The 12,673-nt window shown below is 43.9% G+C and overlaps 1 protein-coding gene across 2 annotated transcripts in view; it reads left to right on the top strand.

Moving 5' to 3' along the window:
* Positions 1–12,673, top strand: part of LOC117267093 (protein jagged-2-like) — an 82,052-nt gene that overhangs the window by 21,500 nt on the left and 47,879 nt on the right. For both annotated transcript variants that reach the window (XM_033642749.2, XM_033642748.2), the window contains exon 3: positions 9,323–9,380. In XM_033642749.2, the coding sequence (XP_033498640.2) occupies positions 9,323–9,380 (58 nt within the window). The remainder of the gene's footprint in view (positions 1–9,322; positions 9,381–12,673) is intronic.

Genomic DNA, 12,673 nt, shown 5'->3' with positions numbered 1-12,673 from the left:
AAGTGGAATATTAAATTTTTTCACAGACAATAAATCAAGAGGGGAAGTGAAAGTGACTCAGAGAAGTGTTGTAGCAGCAGCGGGGGTACTGAGGAATAAATCTTATTAGCATGTATAGAAAACAGAATTCACAGAGCAGCTCCAGACTGTACAGTATATTCTCAGCAGAGCTGTGTGTTGCTGGCGGCTGTTCCTGCCGTAATTTATTCATTGAACAGGTGAAGGCGGCGAGGAGTGGGCTGGTTTCTCCTCGCCTAATGAAAACTCAAATCCCTCTGACTCCTGTAAATTGGTTAGGAGGTGTCAAGTGTCTCCCAACACGTCCCCACCCTCCCCACCCCTCCTACATATCACACACACGCATTTAAAGAGCACACACACACACACACACAGTCACAGTCACAGAGTCGACTCATAAGGTCGTCTCACTGCAGACAGCAGGGACGTGACACTTTGATCCTCCAGCTCCTGTCCTTCAAGGACACACACACTTTAGTCACACACACTCAAAAATGTATACACACACATGATACACACACTGGTGTCAGGCTGCTCTGAGGCCGTGGGACAGCCCCATCTGTCTGGCAGCCAGCGGCGGTGACATTTAAAATTGATTACAAAGGGAAAGATTGATTATGATAATGTCCACTTATTTTCAGTCATTATGGAGTTATGGCCCCTCGCTGGGCTCATTAATCACTGCGCTGTCATCTGGAGCTGATGGAGACGAGCCTCCGTCTGAGGTCATCGTTTGTGGGTTATTATATTCAAACTAATCCGAGTGTAGTTGTGAGACTCTGACCCAAGTAGTAAGGAGTGCACGTACTATTAACACTGCGCTTAATCATCTTAATTGAACAACTATAAGTCCGGTCTTTTCCCTCATCACTCCAGTTGGTGTGCCTTTATGTCATGCTGTGTCCTGATCAGTGGTGGAATGTAATCAAGTATGTGACGTCTCCTTTAAATCTACCTGGTTTTGTGACAGAAAAAGATCCACGAAGTTTCCTCAAGTCTTGTTAAAAATACGCGGTTTTGTCGCCAGAAAAAAGTTCGCTAAATTTTCTGATGCCTTGTTATAACTACCTAATTTTTTTCACCTGATTTTTTTGACTGAGAAACAGCTGCCACATGTCCTGACATCTCGTTAAAGAATACCTGGTTTTGTCGCCAGAAAACAGCTGCTAAGTGTCCCAACGTCTCGTTAAAAATACTTGGTTTTGAGATAGAAAAACGTCTGCTAAATGTCCTGACTTCTTGTTAAAAATACCCTGTTTTCTCAAGCACTTTTACTTTTCATGCGCTAAGTGCATTTTGCTGATTATACTTACATACTTTTGGAGTTCTTCTCCACGTTCGGCCCTAATGGTGTGAACGGGAACAGACAACCTGCTTACACCCTGTCTGAGACCCACCTGATGAGATTTACATGATAGTGTGATCAGTTTTCAGCTCCACAGGATGGCTCATCACATTTTTATTTGCAAAATAGAATCCTTTAATATATTGCTGCAGTTTTTCGTTTTATGACATCATTTTAGTAAAACCTGTGCGGGCACATTGCATTACATTCAGTTTTTCTGACTAAACATTGTTACATTAAAGTCTAGTAGAGATCAGGGCTGTCCTGAATGCTTTGAAGCATCAAAGCTTCAATTGTTGCCTTGGTAATTGGCGTTCAAATCAGTGTTCAGATGCTTCCACTTTTGTTTTTCACCACAAAAATGGTGGAGGAAATTGAAAGGAGGTGGCCAGTGTTGGTCGCAGTCAATGACCTCCACTGCAAGCATTAAATTGGTGGTCTGACAAGGAGAAGGAACACGTGACATGAATTGTGGATGGGTATCTGCGGCTGCCAGTTTTAGTGAAGCACTTGCTTTGCATTGACATTTCGAGTCAATAATAACCTACAGTAATATTGCTTGCAGTAGTCCACCTCCACACATGCAGGGGCGCAAAGTCCTACTAATGTTGGCTCAGGTGTTTGATTAGCATATATGAATTTGACTGATTACCATCAGCACTGTGTCCTGTCAGAGCTTCAAATATCTGTGGGTAGTTACCGCCCTAGGGAAGATGCCAAGTGGAGAAACAGGAGGTAAACCAGTACCAAAAAATGTAGACGAACTGCACTGTAACTGGAAGGAATATGGTGACCGCTTTGTGTTTGTTGCCTCGACTCATTTGTTTGGCCAATCAGGATCGGAAGCACTGTTAGCATTGTCTGAAGGTACAGAGAAACTGGGTTTAATCAGCTCCTGAGCAGGACTGAAATGTAGCTTCAGGTCAAAGTATGCGGAGAGCATCGACACAAAATCAAACATGGACACAACACATTATACAACTCTTTCTTTAAAGGTATAATATGCAGGAAATGTTGGCTACTGTTTGTAAGCAGTATTGCCAGCAAAAGTGAAAGTGATAGCCAACCCCAGAATCACTATAGTTGAGTTTCTCGGCACGGCAACTGCAGTTTTTGTGGCTTTCTCTTGGATGCCTGGTGCTTACAGTCTCACTACTGTTTTTGAAAGTCTTGAGATCACCAGAGCACTGTGCCCAGGAACTTCCCAAACTGTTTTTAGGAAACTCCTGCGTAGTATACCTGTAAAGTTCTGTCATACAATGGAGAAAAAGAAAGCTCTGTAACTCTGAACAGTTCTGCTGCTTGATGCTACATTATATTACTGCAGCAGTACTAACGTCCAGCAGTGCAGTGAGGCTCCTCCACCAGGTGGTTGAATGAAATATTTCCAGCAGTTGCATTTACAGTGTGAAGAAGAGAAGTTTGAAGCCTGTCACACACAGTGTCCCTGTCACGTCTTACTGTAGTGATATGACTGCCAAGCTCTACTGGCTCTCTCATGATGATGGTGTAAAACACGCTCAGAGGGGAAAGATGGTAAAACATAGGACTGTGAAAAAGCTGCTCTCTCTCTGGAAGTTACATGATGTTACATGGACACCTTCAGGCTCACAGAAGCTGTCTGATTTGCCTGTTGATTTACCAGGTGTGTGTCAGATTGGTCCAGCTCTGTGTTTCAACATTGGCAAATGAACTGAATCATAAGGGTTGATGAGGAACTCCAGGAAGTTCCTATAGACTCATGTGGGTTCAGAGGCTGAGGGTCTTGCTCCATCTCTAGGTATTTGTTGCTTAGTATGGATCAGGTCAGCATGTGTTTGAGGGAAAAGGAGACCTCAGCCTGCTTTCTTTTCCAAAAACTACCTTGATATTTAGTCACATAAATGTCTGTTCTCATGTATATGCACTGGTTATTATATCCTCTTTGTTCTTTTTACAGTTTTGACATTCAGCCACACATACAGCAAAACTGTGATCAGATCTTTTTCACTTTCCAATGACATCTTTGTGGGGAAACTTTACGCCGGCAAACAACAGTTTTAGCATAGTCATTGAATTTAGTCACATTTAGGGCTCTAGTTTCGTAGACCGGGCGCAGCGCACCTGCGCTTCGCCAACTGGGTGTGGCCAGGCGGATTTTGTAAGTTTGGCACACCGTGTGCCCTGGCGCAGCTACTCCTCTTTCCCACCTCCGTCCCTCCTACCGGCACAAGTCGGAAAGAGGGAGGAGAGAAGGCGTGGAGTGTGTTTTACACACATCACGCCAATCAAATGAGCCCCTCTCCTCACCCTTAAATGCGCCGCGCGAAGGCGTAATGAGAGTTTACTCAATTCACCATGGCAGAAGAGAGCAGCAGCGTCAGACGGCCAAACTTCTCCCAGGAGGAAACTGATGTTTTGGTCCGGGAGGTCCAAGCTCGCAGTGTCCGAATATACAGAACTGCGAGCAGACCTCCATGGCTGATGATGCAAAGGTAGCCTGGGGGGAGGTCACCACAATTGTAAATCAATGTTGTGTTTCTCTCGTGCGCGCTCTCTCTCTCTCTCGCAGTCTCACTCTGTTTCTTTTCTTTTGACTTTTCTAAGATGACAGATGCTGAATATATACTCCCTATCTGATGCTGTGGCTGTTTGTGGTTGGCTGAGAGGGATGTGAACTCATTAGTTTGCAGGCTGTGTTAATCAAATCAGGTTGGGCTTTCATTACGCGTGCCAAACGTGCCAAATGGTGCCAATCCCCTTTGATCTGACATCAGATGTGACGGGACAGTCGATATAGAGATACATTTATGTGCTGATTGCAGATAGTTGCATTGAATAGTGGTTTTTGGGTATTTATTGCATTATTAATGTGCCTGATATTCTGGAAACCTGCCTGTGAGGTTTTGGTGACGTGTGCGCACTGTCCGCCGGTCAGCCAAACTTCGGCTGCGCTCCCCCTGCGCTGACAGTAGACCTGGTTTTAGATAGCGAGCTTTTAGCGCACCTTCGGCGAAGCCTTTTGGCACGAAACTGTCACTGCGCCAAGCTGGATCTGTCGACACCTCCCCCTGCTGCGCCGCCACACCCATCTCAGCGCACCTTGGTCTGCCAAACTACCAAACTCAGTGCGCCTCAGGTTGCGCTGCTTGAAACTAGCTCTGCGCGGGGTTCGCCACCCTGCGCCACCTGCGCTGCGCCGGGAAACTAGAGCCCTCAGTCATTGAAGTAATGAGTGCGACTAGCAGTGACAACAGTTTATTCTTGACTTTGAAAATAGCATCAGACAAATAGTGTCTTTTTTGTTGCTATTTTCCAACATTTAATGTGACAAGAATTCATCAAAAAATGAAAATAATCATTCATTGCATTTCTACTGTGGGCTTCTTTCTTGTAGATGATGTCAGTAACATTTCCTTTCCTGGGGACCAAGTCCTGATTTTTAGGCATCTGACACCTTGTCGCCTTTCTAGTCTTCCGACCAATCAAAGCGCTTTTTATACTACGAGTGTAAATAAAATACACAATAAAACATGACTGCAATATATTGCGATTTATACCCTTTTTTCAACTGTAAATAATTTCCACAAAGGAAAACTTTGTCAGCATCTGTTTTATCTAAGAAGGTGAAGTTTTCAGTCTGTTCGTCTCACTGCAGCGATTATTTTTTGCAGCAAAACGTATCTAGTGGACTGAAAAAGCACTTGATGATATTATTCTAGGAGGTCACCTAAAGTTTAATTTGCATTTGTCATATTAATAATTTATATAACAAAAAAAAATAGCTGGCACTGTCTGACAATACAATAGTCACATGGCTGTTTCAGTGCATTTACTGTAAAGGTCAGAGTACAGGGGCACTCCAACTTTAGTGTGATGCGAGTGACGGCTAGCTGCCTCTGGACAACTGAGAAGCACTCAAGGACAGGATTTGATCCAGCTTGCCTGACTAAGACAAAGACTGCAGTCAAGCTAGCTGTCACTCCAATCTCCATGGTCAAACCAGCCGCTGCCAAAGTTGGGGACAGACGTGCAGAACAGAGCGAACTCCTTTCGACTAGAGAAGACGTAGTAATGTTGCTCGCAAAGCATCACACACAAACCAATTCTGACTCCTTCCTGGTGTTTTCACATGATATGCAATGGTGATTTAAAAGAATTAAATAGGGGGCATATTTGCAGGTCAGACTGGTGCACCTTGTCATAAAATTTAGTTGCACTGTCTTCAAAATGGTCGCAAAATGTGCCTCAATGGTCGCAGTCTGGAGCCCTGCAGCTCCAAACCTGCTTGTTGTGAACACACCCAAAAGCAACAACCGAATACTTGTAACAACATGGTTTCATATCTGACTCATGACTTGGTCTCTCCTGTGTCTTTTCTGTCTCTTCCAACTGTGAACTACCCAAATCTGAGCGCCATAAAATGACCTTTAAAGTGCAGTAAAACACTTAAGCCTTCTACCTTGTCGTTTCATGTTTCTGTCTTCTCCCTGTCTCTAATCTCTCCCAGCACCACTTTGTAACCTCCCCTGTAATCTTCCCTGCAGCCCTCACTCACTCTGAGTCAGACTTGGGTCATGGGAACTCACAGCTGCTCGTCCGGCCCCATGCAGTTGACAGACTGCGAGCTCCATTTCGGTTTGTTTGCTGATGCCCGTGAAAAAAAGGAAAAAAATAGCCCTGCACCTGAAACAATCCAGAGTTTGAGTTTGTTGCTGTGGGATGGCGGAGTCAGTCTCCTCTGGGAAGTAGGGCATAGTGTGCAGGCATGCTGCGCCTTTACACACAATATCCTCACAATACTGAACTGCAGCACCTAATAGTGTTTAATAATTGATTTAATGTTGGTATTAATCTACACAATACTAATAGCATTTCCTCTAATGAATGTGTTAACGTCTGTCACTGAAACAGACCCAGTGAAGAGTCCACCTGATCAACTTTAACTTCAGCTCAATGCTTTATGTACAACACGTGTCTAACTGGTGACTCTTAAGCGTTAAAGGGACAGTTCACCCGAAAACCAAATATGCATATTTTTCCTCTTACCTGTAGAGCTGTTTATCAGTCTAGATTGTTTTGGTGTGAGTTGCTGAGTGTTGGAGATATCGGCCGTAGAGATGTCTGTCTTCTCTCCAATATAACAGAACTAGATGTCACTCAGCTTGTGGTGCTCAAAGAGCCAAAAATATATTTTAAAAAAACTCAACAGCAATGTCTCTTTCCAGAAATCATGACCCGGTTACTCAAAATAATCCACAGATCTTGTTGTGAGCAGTTTTATGTGGGAACTATTTTCTTTCTACCGAACTATTCCACAAAGAAGGAGGCATGCATCTACTGCTAGCTCACCTAGCACCATTAAGCTAGCTAACGTTACTTTAACGCCATTAATTTTTATATCTCATGCTGTCATAAGCGCAAGCCTCTCGTCCATGAGTAGATGCACACTTCCTTCTGTGCAGGGATACGGTTGACCGGTTAGCACCACAAGCTGAGTGCCATCTAGTTTTATTTTATCGGAGACGTCAGACATCTCTACGGCTGATATCTCCAACATTCGGCAACTCACACCAAAACAATTTAGACTGTTTAAGAGCACTAATTGTAAGAGGAAAAATATGTATTTTTGATTTTGGGTTAACTGTCCCTTTAAGAAAACTTTAGCCTTAGGTACATTCGGTCTGAAAAAAATACGGTTTCTGGCGTGCAACAGACTTTGAGGTACGTTTTGTCTTGTTTGGTGGGTGTGTCAGGGGTGTTGCCCAATCAGCAGTGACGTGTAAATAAACCAAAGTCTAGTTGACCCTTACTTATTGTACATACAGTTTTTGTTTTGGCATTGTAAACATATTTCCCATGCAAGTAAAGCCCGTTTAAATTGAATTGAATTGAATTAAACCCTGTGGCATTAAAAGGCTTGTGTAAAACAACAGGTTGTTAACGCACCACCATTTTTCTTTAAAAGAACGTTTTGCTAAATTTTCGGGAGCGAGCTGAATGCAAGTTTTTTTAACCAGAAGGGAAAAATTTTCTGAAATTTGATATGACAAGAAGTAGTCAAAAAAAAAGTTAATAATCATTCATAGCAGCTCAAGTCCTGATTTTTAGGTATCTGTCACTGCAGTTTTGAATGTGATCGTCTCACCTGATGAAAGACGAATTTATTAAGTTAACGCTGCCTCATCTGAATATAAACTTCAGGGCTATGGACTAACTTCTCCTCTAGTAGCACTGCTGCTCCTTACTCAAAATCTGAGGAGCATCAGCACAAAAATTTGGAGCACCACTCAGATCATTGTATAGACTGGGGATCAAACTTGATCAGTGACTGAGTATTGAATACTATCATACTTTACTTCCCTAAGAAATGTGCAGTAGCCATTGTGTATACAGACTAGGGTATTAACGACTTTTTCAGGTCGACTTATCTGTCAATAAAGTCTAAGTCGAGTCGACAAGTCATTTGATGATGTCATCACATTGACACGGCGGAGGAAAGTGAAGTATCTCCACACATGTGATGTGTGTCTGTCACTCTCAAGGCCCGAACATACTCGGGCGTACTATTAGCGGAGTGGACTCCGCGAGGAATGTCCGCAGTCATTCGGGCTTTCATAGTCGAGCGCACTTCCGCGTTGTAGTTTCCTGTAAAAATGTCCGTGAAAAATTCCCTCGATGGGAAAAATACATGCCGAGCAGTCACTGGTGCGCGGAGCGGAGTCCGCGCGGTCGTAAAATCTGAGCTTTGCGTGCACAGGACTTGCGGACGTCCGCTTTGAGTCTGCGCGGACCTCCGCGGAGTCCATTCTGCGTACGTTCCGCTCGAGTATGTTCAGGCCTTCAGGTGTTTTCTCAGGCCTATCACCTTCTACGTTCTCTGCAGCCATGCCTCTTGTCTTGTTGTGGTCTTGTGTTAATTTCCCCTCTACGCGCCAAGTAACGTTACCGCCCTTTTTATGAAGTGACTATGACTATTGGTTAAGTCAAGGATAAAGTATCAGTGTAAGCCAATCAGAGGCAGCGATTGCATTCTGTACACAAGCGAGAGAGAGAGAGAGAGAGGGAAAAAACACACGACTTGTCAACTCCTCCCGGGGGGTGTCGACTTGTGCCACTGACGTCGACACGTTGACAAATTGACTTTTCTGTTAATGCCCTAGTACAGACTTAGTTAAAAAAAAGTTTTGTTATGCTGAGACAGTCTTTATTTCAGGCCACAGTATGCTGCAAGAACCTCTGAACATTATTGATTCCATCATCCCAAATGTCTCCCCTGCCACTTGAATTAAAAGGCACACACAGTCTTTGCCAGATCCCCGTGGAGAGGGCAGGAAAACCAAATTTCCCCATCGGAAATCAATACATTACCACACAAAGTGCCCTTGAGCAAGTCATCAAATCCCTGCTAGTTCCAGGGGCGCTGACCTCCCTGTGGAGCTGAGGAAAAGACGAAGATACACCCGCTGGGATCAATACAGTGTGATCGAGAGAGAGAGAGAGAGAGAGAGAGAGAGAGAGAGAGAGAGAGAGAGAGGGTGAATCCCTGCCTGAACTGGATTCAGATTTTGGCTCTGAAACCAGATTATGATAATAAAGCTGAGCCGTGTGGTGAAATATGAAGAAGGTGTTGGTTTCCAGGTGAATGTTTTGTTCCTCGGCAGAACAGTGGCTTCACTGGTTAACTAGCCCGGGGCACATGGAGGCTAATCAGTGACAGCAGTGTGGGAACGAGACTTACTTTCCCATCGTTATTCAGCTTTTATGCAGATTATGTGTGTGTGTGTGTGTGTGTGTGTGTTTGTGTTTGATAGTACATGTGTGTCTGTTTATGAGTGACGGCAGCTCGTATCTGAGTTTCTGTGCACGTCTGCGTCTTCAAGTGGGCATATCTGAGTTTCTGTGTGTGTATGTGTGTGCTGTGTTTCTGTATTAGCGTGCACTGTGATAACCTCTGCCCCCTCCCTCTGTGTGTTTCAGCGAGCGTACACTGTGATAGTGGAGGCGTGGGACAGGGACAACGGCACACACAGCAATGGTAAGGATCACCCTGCTGGACTGTTTTAAAACTCCTCTCTGCTCTCCATCCCTAATCACTCTGTCCTTTCACCCTTCTTCCTCTTTCGAAATGCTTTTTTTTTTACATATTAAAGCTCTAATAAATGTGATTTTGCTGATGTCACAGTATTTGTTTCATATTTTGGCTCGCCTGGCGGGTAACTATGGCTTCCAGATATGCTGCTATTAAGGAGTCTAGTTCAGTCCATATCTGATTGTTCACTGCACAGGAGATGATGTGTTCCTTTGCCAATACGATTGTCCTTGTTGAATAAGACCTAGCTAGCAAATGCTAAGTTGGTTGGTTGGTTTGTACACTGACACCTTTGCAGACGCAGCAGATTTGGATGAGCTGGCAGTAGCTTGAAAAAGACCAGAAACAGTGGAGGGAACGCTAACCTAATTCATGACATGAAACACCTGCTGTCTTTTGACCGAAATGAAAATCTTGTCATGTTTTTGGATCGTTGCTTTGTGCGAGAATGTCGCTTTCATGTGCACGTCTTACGTTCACATGACCTTCATTTTACAAGCCATCTCTGTTCACATTAGAACACAAAAACGACTCATCTGGCGTTAGCTGTCTGCCTTAGTCTGACATTGTTGCAAATGTTAAAGTGTACAGGCTAACGTTTCCTATTTCAAAACACCTTTTGGAGCTCTCATCATAGTCGATTCCCCTTTGACATAAGGACGTAGGAGCTCACTCAAAGGTACTAGTGGTAAGGGTTAAACGATTATCAGCCTGGCCGATTATTGGCTGCGATACTTAGCATTTTTACGATAATCGAATTAGGGCTGCAGCGATTAGTCGACTAATCGATGACTAATCGACTATTAAAATAATCAGTGACTATTTTAGTTGTCAACTAATCAGTTTGAGTCATTTTTCATAGAAAAGGACTTTAAAAGTACCCCAAAATACTCTTATTGCAGCTTGTTATGTTCAAATATTGGCAGCTTTACACACTCTCCCATGACGGTGAACTAAAACCCTTTGGCGTGAGTACGAAACAAGACATTAGATGACATCATTTTGGGGTTTGGGAGAACATTTTAACACATTTTTCGATAAAATGATTAGTTGACTAATCGAAGAAATAATCGACAATGAAAATAATCATTAGTTGCAGCCCTAAATCGGATGTCATAGCCGGTAAATAACTACAGCTCTGATGCCGCCGCCTCCCTGTCTGCAGTCTCCACATTGTTGCCTCCCTCATTGTCCCCCCCAATTACATTTTGAAAAAGTTGCTAGGCTAATTTTGCAATGTAGAACATCACAAGCTAATAACGTTAGCATGTTGTATATAGTGGGAAAAACATGTCTAGCTAAAGACTTGTTTTCGTCTGTGAACCTTATGAGTTATAATGAAGCCAAATTTTTCCCCCTTTGTTAAATACTGTCACAATGCAGCCGTATTTAATGCGTGTTTAAGGTGTGTTAGTTGAATCAATCAAACTTAGAGAGTAACCCCATCACCAGCTTTTGCGCCATTTAAGTAAATATAAGTTGCTTCAAGGCAACTCCAAGTGTTTATCGGTTCCAAATATTGGTTATTGTTGTCCTTGATGACTAATTATTGGTATGAAAATGGGCACTGAAACAAATGTATTAGTCCATCCCTAACAACTGATGCTTAGGACATGCAAAAGTTTTCCTTCCACGTCTCATCGTCAATAATCCCACTTTTGAAATTGTCCCTTTATCTGCTGGTTTGACGGGGCCTGATCCAACACTTTCGTTTCTGGCAGACTTCAAACCGTGGACACTGAGGTGGACTGACTAACACTGGGCTCAGCAGACACCTCAATTCGTCCATGGGGTGGTAGCAATATTAAGTTCTAATGTAAAGTAGTCGCTAGACCAATGAGTGCTAACAAATTGACAATCAAACTGGTCGTCTGCCATTGTTTTTGTGGTTTATGGTGCATGGTCATTGCACAAAGCAGCAGTAGGCATGAACTGAGGAGATGACGTCATCATTTCCCAAGCGCTCCATCTTACACGTCCAGATGGATGCAAAGTTACCAGAGATTTGAGTTGTCAAAAACTTAAGAGTGAATCTAAAAGTGAAGTGAATCTTTTTTTCTGTGCAGAGGCCAACACATAGAGGAAAGCATCCATTTTAAAAAGATATAGAGCCTTAGAAGATGAACAGCCGTCCCAAATATCACCTGTGAGCCGAGGCTTCCCGTACAGAGCTCTGACTTATGATTGACAAGTAGCCTGTTTGTGCTCCACCACCTTCTCCCCTTTCTCACCCTCTTCAGGGTCACTCAGACTGTTTTCGGCTCTCTTCTATATTAAGCCCGTGAGAGCATTGCATCGTTAAGCCATTAATTACAGACCGCAGCGCTCTTTTTTCGTCCCCCACCCCCCTCTACACTCTTTCCTCTGATGTCTGTCTCCTAATTAGCATCCCGACAGCTGTCCGGCTACCGCACGCCACTTCATTATCCAGAAACACTGTGACAGGCTGGCATCCAGACTGTCGTGCCTCGGCCTGGACGGCAGCTCTGCTGGTGGGACACTAAAGTCTCTGCCCGCTCGGCCACCTGTAGATGTGCCGGTGCGATGTCCAGAGGGGTTCTTTATTAATACTCATAGGCGGGAAGCTAGGAGGCAGTGACAGGCAGGCAGGAGGCACTGACGTCTCGACTGCCATGTCCCGTCTCGTAGGCTTGGACTGAGTGTTTTCTCATTGCGTGATCACGAGTTTGATTCCTGAATCTGTCAGTGAGTCTGTCAGCAGCCAAGTGTCAGAGTGAAACATTACCTGCTCGCTTTATTGCAAGTCATACTGGATAAGCTAAAAATATAAAGCTAATAAACTGAATTCCTCCATGAATCTTTGTCTGTGACGGTCCGCAGAGTTACATCAGGAGACAGTTGAAAGTTAATGGTGATTCTTTACTTTTCTGTTTCATTTTCACTCCTGTTTCTTGGATTTCCGACATTTTCGGGAATTACTTTGGACACACAGAGAGCAGGCATGAACCTGTCGCATCCAGCGTCAGTGATACTGCAGCATAATTAGAGAGAGAGTTGTCATGTGTTATGGGCCAGGTGTGCACAGCAATAAGAATCTGAGGATGCCCCGATCAAGTTTTGTTTTGCCCGAGAGCCCATTCCCAGTCCTCTGATTGTCTGCCAACACAAGTCCTCACAACACCGGGCTGTGTTTTCATACGTAATACAGCTCCGCATTTAATCTAAAGTGGAGCAGCAGTAAATTAAGTTAGTGAAACCAATTGTGACAGCTAGATCAC

The sequence above is a fragment of the Epinephelus lanceolatus genome, chromosome 15 (genome assembly GCF_041903045.1).
Source record: "Epinephelus lanceolatus isolate andai-2023 chromosome 15, ASM4190304v1, whole genome shotgun sequence".
Taxonomy (NCBI): Eukaryota; Metazoa; Chordata; class Actinopteri; order Perciformes; family Serranidae; genus Epinephelus; species Epinephelus lanceolatus.
The sequence above is the reverse complement of the archived record's forward strand: the minus strand, read 5'-3'. Positions and strand labels throughout refer to the sequence as shown.